Source organism: Peromyscus eremicus, chromosome 15 (assembly GCF_949786415.1).
Source record: "Peromyscus eremicus chromosome 15, PerEre_H2_v1, whole genome shotgun sequence".
NCBI classification, from domain to species: Eukaryota; Metazoa; Chordata; class Mammalia; order Rodentia; family Cricetidae; genus Peromyscus; species Peromyscus eremicus.
This window is the reverse complement of record NC_081431.1, coordinates 52,729,842-52,740,554: the sequence shown is the minus strand read 5'-3', so window position 1 is coordinate 52,740,554 and position 10,713 is coordinate 52,729,842. Positions and strand designations below refer to the sequence as shown.

The 10,713-nt window shown below is 36.6% G+C and overlaps 1 protein-coding gene across 5 annotated transcripts in view; it reads left to right on the top strand.

The window, feature by feature from the left end:
* Kcnt2 (potassium sodium-activated channel subfamily T member 2) overlaps positions 1–10,713 on the top strand; it is a 258,356-nt gene that overhangs the window by 102,239 nt on the left and 145,404 nt on the right. For all 5 annotated transcript variants that reach the window (XM_059280315.1, XM_059280313.1, XM_059280314.1 and 2 more), the window contains one exon: positions 8,893–9,001. In XM_059280315.1, coding sequence (XP_059136298.1) covers positions 8,893–9,001 — 109 coding nt within the window. The remainder of the gene's footprint in view (positions 1–8,892; positions 9,002–10,713) is intronic.

Sequence of the window (10,713 nt, the reverse complement as noted above, 5' to 3'; positions counted from 1 at the left end):
GAGAGAACCCAAGCTCAGCAGTGTTAATGAGACTTCTCACAGGGGCCAAGCTGGATTGTGACCAGCTCAGCAAAACTCCTAAGCCCCTCCCATTAGGAGGAACTCTTCCCCATGCCCATAATAGCTTGCTCTTCACATGGCATTTCATTCAAATTTCTAAATTAAAATGATCCTACTGTTTAAAACTACAGTTAGTTTAGCGTGTATTTAGGGTTCCCTGGCCTTCACTTTGTGTGCTACTGCTGCCTGTCCTTTCCCTGGAAATACTTGACTTCGTTCCCATTGAGCTATTCATAATATATTTTGTATCTGTTTTTATCAAAGAGACAATTGCTACTCTCATCTTCAGTTTTGACTCACATTTTACCATTTTCAAATTTTGGTCATTTACACGCATGATTTCATATCTGTAAGAAGATATTATTTTCTTGTTATCAAACCCATTCATCTAAATGCTAACCCCACAGGCCACCTTGATATATCCTTTTTTTATTCTCTTGCATTTCTTACTCACTTATTTAAACTTTCAAAGTCAGAAGTTTTCTTCACGTGTCTGTTACCATTTTTCACATTTGGAGGCTGGCAAATGACTGTTATTTACACACCAGTTATTTAGTACTTACTGCCCCATCTTTCATTAATTTGTTATTTGTATCTTAACTATCTATCTTGAAGTTTACATTTGAGCACCTCTTATGATCTACTTACTTTGTCATTTCCTCTTTCATCCATCCAACAAATATTTACTGTGTTTTCTATTTCAAACAATAATATACCACTTGGACACAAAGTTTTAAATTAAGAGGAACATGCCACCTCCCATGGACTTATTTTGTAGCACGGGACAATTCTGAAAACAATATTAAATTCTGTAATGCTCCTCAGTGACTATTAGAAATGAGGACCCATCAGATACCATGTGCCTAATTCATTAAGATAAGATTGTTGGCATATCAAGTTATAGAAGACTAAGCACTTCCCTTTGTATTAAGGCTGGGCAAGGCAATCCAGTATGAGGAATATGTTCCCAAGAGCCAGCTAAAGCACCAGGGTCTGGGCCTGTTCCCATTGTTAGGAGTCCCACAAGTAGACCATACTATAGAACTGTCACATATATAGAAGGCCTAGGTCAGTCCAATGCAGGCTCCCTGGTTGTTGGTTCTCTCTGTGAGTTCCTATGAGCCTGGTTAGTTGTTTCTGTGGGTTTTCTTGTGATATCCTTGACCTCTCTGGCTCCCACAATCCTTCCTTCCTCTCTTCAGAAGGATTCTCTGAGCTCTGCCTAATGTTTGGCTGTGGGTCTCTGTATCTGTTTCCATCAGTTACTGGATGAAAGCTCTCTGATGACAATTGGGATAGGCACAAATCTGATTACAAGAGATGGTCAGTTCAGGCTATGTATCCATTATTGCTAGGAGTCTTAGCTGGAGTCACTCTTGTAGATTTGTAGGCGTTTCCCTTGCATCATGTTTCTACCTGACCCCCAAATGCCACCCCCCATCAAGACGTGTCTCTCATTACTTTCCCCTTCCATCTACTTCCAACCTTATCCCTCAAGTTCCTGTACCTACCTAACTCCAGTACACCCAGGATGTCATGCTTTGTTGCTACCCATGGGAGGCCTGACCCTTTCTGAACAGAAACAAAGGAGAAGTGGATTGAGGGGTTTGGGTAGAGGGAAGGTAGAGGGGGAGGGAATGGGAAGGGGAGAGGGAGGGGAAATTGCAGTCAGGATGTAAAATAAATAATTGAATAAAGAATGAGCTTGCAAATTCAGTGTAGGAATGAACTAAAACTTCTCTGGTTTATAATTCATTGGATGCTTAGAAGGATCCAGGAAATAGCAATGTTTTCTAAGTGCTAATATTAAATGAATTTTAAATTTTATTTTCAATAATGTCTTTACATTCATTGAAAAAAAAAGAATACTATTGTTGCACAGACTACTTAGGTCCATGTTCCTTCATGTAGGTATTACCCATTTCCCCCCAACTCTTTGTATCCAAATTTTTTTCTTATTTTTAAAGATGGTATTTATTATTCCATCCTTAAGAACCCTTTAGTCTTCAGTTTACCAACTGGGACTCTATGTGGCTCAGGGCAGGTAACTTTCCAAGGGCATGAAGGCACTCTGGGGGAGAACTTTTCATTGCTCCCATACTTGTTCTGGTCTATTGATTTGTCCCCTTCAAATTTTCCACTAGCTTCCTGTTCTTATGCTCTCAAAGGTTCATCTTAAAACTTAAAAAGTTCAATTTAATTTGTACTTTAAAAAAATGTTCCTTTTTTATATTTTAAATAGTAATAATATCTAACATGGTTCCCTGGGGGCACTTGGTCTTTTTTATTTCTTTTTCAACACTCCAAGTTAAATTATAACCCAAATGTAATTGTATCTTCTGCTTAGTAACTGAGTACATAACTTTATTTGCAAATGGGTATTTACAGAGCAATTAAGTTACCCATGCATCATCGTGGTAGGCTTCCTTCCATTATGAGTCATATGCTTATAAGAAGATGAAAGTCAGAAACAAAAATAAGTGAGAATGCCCTGGGTCCATAAAGTTCATCATCTTTAATTAATGGGCAGACGACTGGGACAGACAGTTCTTCATAGCCCTCAGAAGGAACCATTCCTTTGAACACTGTAGTGTGATTTGTGGCATTAAGAGTGAATGTACAATGAATATCCAGATTTTAAATTTTGGCATGTGCACGCATACATACCACCCACCCATTCACCCACACTATATTACAGGAGCCCTAGTAAGGTAATACTGATTTTAGTACTGAAGGAATAGAACTTTTTAAGAAAAAAAGTAAATGTAAGTAGTTTAGATGGTTTGAGGAGTAGAGGATGTGAGACTCTATGTGAGTGAAGGGGAAAGCATGGAATGCCTATTTATTTTTAGATGTAGTTAAGGGCCAGAAAAACAGGAAGACGGCTACAGTGAAGCTCATGTTGTTTGAGACTGAGAATCTATGTGAGCAAGGAAATGTTAGTTGAAACAATAGATATTGCTGAAGCCATAGAACAGCAGCAAACTTGCTTGATTGTGTTCTCATGCAAGAAAGCAGAAACTGCCAGCAGTGAACTTAGTATTTCCCCAAGGAAAAGCACAAATGGGGTTTTCTTGATATGTAAGGTTGAAGAAGATAGCAGTACACTGGAGAACATCTTGTGTATAAGGCACAGCAGGCATGTGGTATTGTCTGGTTTTCACTGTAAAGTATTTCTTTTATTAGAATGTGAAAAGTTAGCTTGTTTTATGGGTACATGTCAGGGGACAGGAGAAGGATGGCTAGTCACGAAGAGTTATCTGAGTGAAAAAGAATCATGGTTGACATGTATGTGGCGCTGGAGTCTGCACAGCAGCTGATTTGTGGGTAAATATTGAAAATAGACCCCGTGGAAACTTGTCAATTTATTGAATGATTGTTCAATAATTAAAATAGAGCAGACGAGTTTGAGGTTATATGAAATTTGAATGGTACACTGTCATTCATTGACCCTGAGGTATTTAGGGAGAAGCAAGTTTGGATAACAAAATAATGTTTTCAACACATTATTTAAATATCTAAATTACCAAGGTATGAATACTAAGCATGTATTTAGATAAGAGATTTGGGTTTCACGTGTGACATACAGTTCTAACCCACACATGTGATAATGAGTACAGGAAGTACTTTAAAACAAAATGACTGAGAAGGAGAGTAGGCCATGGAAGAACTGAATATAGTTGGGAAGTCATCTTTTAACTACCCCTCGTATAGTCCTATATTTAGAGGTTATAAATGCAGTAAAAATCAACAAAGACAATTTATGAAGAATAAAAAAAGCAGGCACAGATTCAAGAGGGAGTGAGGATATGCAAACCAAATGAATAGGATATTTGTGAAAGTTGTACTGAGTGGTGATCATGGATTTGAGAAGGTGGATGTCATTGGTGATCACATTAGAGTATTTTTTAAAAAATGGTTTAAATTTTACAATTTTACCTCTATCCTAATTTAGGCTAGAGAAAGCCAACTTCACTTGAATTCATTTGTAATTTTAAAATACAATTAGTAAGTGTCTACTGAGATGCACCAGTGGGTACGAACACAATGTCAGTGAATAAAAGAAGAGAGGGCAGATTTCTGACCTCCTGCAATTGTACTCTAGGTGATTTGACGCATGATAACCAATAGTATAACAAACAAAATTGATGAACTCATTATAAATGACAAAGCCTAAGAATAAAAAATGAATAACACCCAGCAGGGATGAGGGGAAGGTAAATGCTGAGGTAGAAAACAAAACAAAACAAACAAACACAACGTATTATTGTGTATTAAAAGCAGAGTTCTTTTCAAGGATCATTTCTGAGCTAATTTTCAAGTAGAATTCATGTGAGGTCTTTGATCTAAGGTTAGACATCATTATATGACCTACATATAGAACTCCTGTTTTTTTTTAATTTTATAGATAAAATGCCTATGAAGAATAAAAAATAACAGTCTGAATTTTGATAGTTAACTGAGGTCTGAAACATATTTACAAGTAAGTGGGAAACTGCTGCTCTCTGCCATATGGGAGCAGAGAGTTCTGGAATAGCATTCCCACACAAATTTTTAAAATTCTTAACAAGATACACAAAACAATTATTTTCAGACTGAACACCATGAGCACAGCGGGAATGTGATGTATAAGAATAAGGGAAACAGCAGGATCAGCCCCCAAACAAATCTACTTTACTCAGGTGTATGTATATAAATACATGCATACATATACATATACATACACATATGCATGTGTTCTTACTGAAGAAAAAGATGATCCAAGTAGATCATGGCAGTTTTACTAAATTGAGAAAACAAAAGACAAAGGCCTCATTCAGAGGAAGCAGGTGAAAGGAAGGAACTTGTAGAGCTGAGCTCAAAAAGAAAAAAAGATAGATTAAAAACTCCCATCATCTGCACTGGGGTCCTTAAGCTAGTTGGCTGCTTAGCATACTTCCATACAAATGATACATGAAGTTAAGCAAAGAAAAATAAGTAGGGGAAGAAAGCATCCTGTGCACAAAATAAGAAGCAAATCTTGTGTGTATTAGGAAAAATAGAATTAAAAGCATATAACGGAAGGATCTTGTTAAATGCCTCAGGTAGTTATTAGGGACTCCAGAGAGGCCACTCCAGAAATATGAACAAAAAACAATTCCAGAATAAGACCTCAAAAATTAGGTCAACAGTGTTTAAAATGGAGTTTGTATGGTATAATAACCACCAAATCAAAACACGCTGTTTTTTAAAGGATAATAAAATTGTATGTCCTCAACAACACAGTACCCTGTGGAAAAAAAGGACTAGGTACAGAAAGCCATGTTTATTAACTTGAAAAAATAATTAACCCAGGTGGAAAAAAAAAATAAAGCAGTGACAGGGATGTTGCAATTAGTGAAGTTTTAAATCAGTTTGCACACATACTGGCAGGAACTCAGCGAAAACATATGCTGCGTCCTGGAGCAGGAAACACTGACAATGAAATGTGACCACAGAGGGTACAGGACATTTGTGACCACCCTCTCAGGCCTCCACACCTCCGCAGGTCAGTCGATCCAGGTAGCACAGCTCCTGGGGGAGGTGGGAAAAGCACAAAGTGAATGCGGTGGCGTTGTAGCTGGAGTTTTTTCTCCGGATCCCGCCAAGCCCCGGCAGTCCCTTAGCCCACTTATAAAATAAACATACAGATGCTTATATTATTTAAACTGCTTGGCCATTAGCTCAGGCCTATAATATAGCCCATTTCTATTAATCTATACTTTGCCATGTGCCTCGTGGCTTCTTGGTACCTTACATCTTCCTTGTCCTGGCGGCGGCTCCAGCAGTCTCTCCCTCTGCCTTCCTGTTCCCTCTATTCTCCTCTCTGTTAGTCCCGCCTATACTTCCTGTCTGGCTACTGGCCAATCAGTGTTTATTTATACAGAATGATGTCCACAGCACGCCATTACTCCATGTGAGGAAACCGTCCATTGTGCCTATACTAGGATGAAAGGACAGAATGCGACACAATGGGGGATCAACGCTATCTTCTGAAAATGTAGAGGAAATAAAATTTTCAGAGAGACCTATGAGGAGAGAGTGTGGGGAAGGAGGAAGAAGGAAATTTAAACAAACGAAAGTGTGCATACTGGGCATGGGGGGGTGACTCAATATAGAAGAGTGTTTATGGTGCAACACTGAAGATGTGAGTTCGAGCCCCACACTGCACTTAAAAGCCTCCTGTGGTGGTGTGATAGTGATGAGCACCCCAAATCCAATACTCCCAAAGCAAAATTTGAGATAGACCCAGAAAGCAATGGAGCCATTTCCCACAGACTTCACTACTAGTTTATTAGCAGTTTGAAGAGAGAACTATGTCATCTGCTCTACCCACTCTTTACACACACACACCCCACACACACCAGATCCAGCAAACCCTGAGCTCACAATTATTGAAATGTCTGGGCTAGCTTATATAGCTCAAGTTGAGCTGAGGGGTGGGTGTCAAGGGAGGAAGGCCTGCAATAGGGGCAGGGGCTCTCCAAGAATATCAATTCAGTTAGCAATTTCCCAGTCACATGATTTCTAAGAAGCCAGTTCCTTGTGTGGAGGTTGGGGGAAAAGAAGCTTGACTGACTTGATCATGCTGTGGCCTTTGTCTCTGTGAAGTTGAGTAGGGCCAAGCCTGGTTTGGGTAGGGAGTGGCCCCCTCCTGCTGTGCCCTCTGAGAGATGTCTGGGGTATGGGCAATGCTCTACTGTCCTTTATCTGGCTTGGGAATCAACAATTACTTAGCTGACGACAGCATGCCAAGTGTTAATTCTATTGCTAAGAATGCCAGCATTATTATGTTTTATCCTAATTTTATTATTTCTGCTATTAAAAGTTTCAAAGAATATGGAAAATGGTTTGTATTTGTTCAACATTTACTGTCAGCTTCTAAAAGATCTTTGTGTGTACGATGTGTTTCCTTCACAGGAGTGCTGTGTAATAAAAATGCATCTGCATTTTATACATGGAAACTCTGAGTTATCCAAGTCCAATTAGATACTGAGGAGCACACAGGTTAAATCATTTAAAAATAACAAAATAAAATAAACTTAAAATACATAGTTCAGTATTTTTTTACTGTAACTTTCTTTGTTTTTGTTTTAAATTTTGTGCTTCTAAGGAAGGAAAAAACAAGCATTATACACTCAATTATTTATAATGTTGTAACCTCAGAATCATGTTATTAAGTAACAGATACTCATTTGAGGGCCATTTGTAGTGTTGTTAGTGTCCTCATGATTTGCTTATGTACTTGTGAAGATGCCCATGTGCACTGATGCCGTCCTGATCTACTGTTGATCAGCATCTGTGTTACTTGAACTCACTGTCTTGTTCAATAGCTGCTGCTGCAGCGGAGCAAAATAACATGTGTGATTGATAAGTAACAGCTTAAGGAAGTCAGAGGTCAAGGTGCATGCAGATCCACTATCTAGGTACAAGTGGCTTTTTGGTTCCTAGCAATTGGGTTCTTGCTAAAGATCAAGATGTCTGAAGGGGCCTGGGAGCCCTCTAGGTTTTCTAAGAACACTGGTTCTTTTTCCTTATAAAAATATTATCCTTCGGAGGGGACCTAAGCAATTTCCCAGGCCCCCATGTCCTGATAACCTCAGAGAATTAAGACAGCAAAATGACTATCTGGTGTTGGATTCATAAAATTAGTAAAATAAAATAAAATAAATGTATATATCAGTTACCAAGTATTGACAACAGGCTTTTCTTTCTGTTTTTCCATATTCAACCCAATATGTCTACTTCTATCACACGCTAATGGAAGAGGTTGTTTTTATCTTCTTCTTTGCCCTAGCAATATTGGTGAATAGAATTTTCTATATTTGCACTCTCCACTATGGAAGCTACTAGTCACATGTGGCTCTAAATACTTGCTGGGTGGCTAATGTATCTAAAGAAACACATTAATTTTGGTTAAATTAACTTTAACATCAATATGAAGCTATTGACTACTAAATGGTAACACTAATCCACAGCATCCATTTCTAGAACTTAGCTGGTTATAATGTATCATATTTTCTAATAATCTGCCCTATATTGTCCATTTCATTTAATTATTTATATAATTGCTGATGTGCAAGATTTCACATTGAAAATACATTTTCAATTTGATTTCCTTAGCATCCTAACTTTTCCAATATGTTTTATTCCATCTGAGTGTTTTTTCATCACTGTGCACACACACATGTACACATATACACTGATGAACACAAGAACAGAATCAAATGCTTTAACTTTTACTGTTATATGAACAATCTAATATGATTCTGCTTCAGTTGTCACTATGGTTGCTTTTTTTTCTTCAATGTTTCAAATAATTTGATATTAGGAATCCCTGTTGTTTCTGTGGGGATTGTCATTATGAGTAATACTGTCTCTATTCTTTTATATTCTAATCATGCTTGATAAGATTTAACTACTATTCCCTCAATCTCTAATGTCCTAACTCTTAGTATCACTGATTGAATTAGGAATTAGATGCTTTATATAAACAGTAAATATTCTTAAAAAGAAAATTTCAGCTAAGCATGGTGGTGAAAGATTGTAATCACAGTTCTTCTGAGATAGAAGCAGGGACATCAGAAGTTCCAAGCCATACTCATCGGCATAGCAAATTTGAGTACAGTCTAGAACATAGAAAACACTGACTCAAAACACCAAAATCAAAAGCAAGGTGACCTCAATAGCTTTTATGTTACAACTTTAACTATAGATTTGACTGGACTTACTGTTTTAATTTCTGTATTATCAATTCAACACTTCTATTGTTAAAATTATTCTCAGGTTATTTTGGCTGTCTTATCATTTCAGGATCACCAAACAATTTTGAGAGCATGGGCTGTGAAAGATTTTGCTCCCAATTGTCCTTTGTATGTCCAGATATTAAAACCTGAAAATAAGTTCCACATCAAATTTGCAGGTAAGTTTTGGTCATCAATGATAGCCTTTGACTTTTCCAGACTCTATTTGCAACTTATTGTTTACATTTGTAAAGTTAGCGGCACTTAATTAGTTCATGGTCCTTTCAGGCAGAAAGGATTTTCTTTTAGTCATCCATTTGAAATGCAAGAATGTAATATTTGAGATAAATCTTCACTTTTAACATATAACTTGCTGATTTTATCACCTGACATTACCATATACATTTGTAAGTTTATTTGGGTTTTCAAAAGATGCTGTGAATAAGTTTTGAAATGTTCTATCTGACTTTTAGTTTACGCATAGTCAATTCTTTGCTATATATATTACTTAAAGCACAAAATACCTTAACCTACAGAATATGGCAGTGTAATACATTAATATGCAATATTTATTTTAATTTGGGTTATAGACCTTAAAATAATTCAAGAAAAATGTAAATCTTCTGTTTTATGTTTTAGAGACACGATTTTTAAAATAAAAAGTTGCATGCACTAGGGAGGTCATGCTTTGTAATTGAACAATGATATGCTAATTAATTATTTTCTTAAATGCTTCTGTGGGAGAAAGGCACAGCTTTGGATCTGCTCATTGATTTATGTACTTTTCTCCCCAAACATAACAGATGTGTTCTATATTGTGTTTTAATTCACTTCAACAATCAATGCTAAAAAGGTTATTAAAATGTAAGTCCTTTTAGCAACATGCCACAAGTTATTTTTTACACTATGTGTCCACGTGTCTTTAAATGCTAAATTGTTGGTTTATCTTACTGAAATAAACTTTACAAATTAATTTTAAATAGTAAGAAAATAATGAAGTTGGTGATACAGAGTTATTTCTGCCTTATCCTATCTGTATTACAAGTTACATCATTAGCTGATTCTCAGAAAACATATATAGGACAACCTAAAACATTGACTCTTTATTCCATCTGTATATTATTGCACTTTGGAAGATTTTTAAGAAGTACCCGTTGTAGGGGTTCTGATTGAGGTAGTCTGCGGTGGTGGTACCAGAACTCAATAAGCTGAAACAAAGATATGAGAGTCATTCTATTGTAAATGCCTTTGTGACTGAAATGGAAAAGTGTATGTGAAGTACCTCATTAGGTGTTTTTTCAGAATCCTGTTTGAAGTAAACATTCATGTTTTTAGTTATTATTAATAAATTAAAAAGAGCATACTCGGGTAGCATTAATGACATGAGCAGTAAGCAAGGTGTTGAAATAAAATACTAAATCTGAATGTCAACATTTAAGACTGTAAAAGCTCATTTATGCAAATTAGTACTCAGAGTGATGCTTTCATATCCTTCTGAAAAGCTGCCTCCATTCCAACAGATAGGGTCAGTAGTGAGGATTTAAAAAAATCTGGAAAACTTTTAGTTGTCTATTGAATAGTATTGGATCTAAATCTTAGGGCAACTGCTGCATGTAGTATGAAAAACAACCCATCATTTTGAATGTGATATATCTCACACTCAGAGGAGACATCTACTCCTCTCCCCCTTCTTTATCCAGCCATCAATCAGATGCTTCCCATAAATCAATCACATGTGCTGAAATAGTCTATTTACAAGTAAGGTGCTACGGAAACTATTGTGTTGATTTTCTTTCAAATATTTCATTTGACATTATTTTAATAAACCTACCAAGATGAGTATATTATTTAAAAAACTCTCTCCTAAAATTTCATCTCAATATTTCTTATT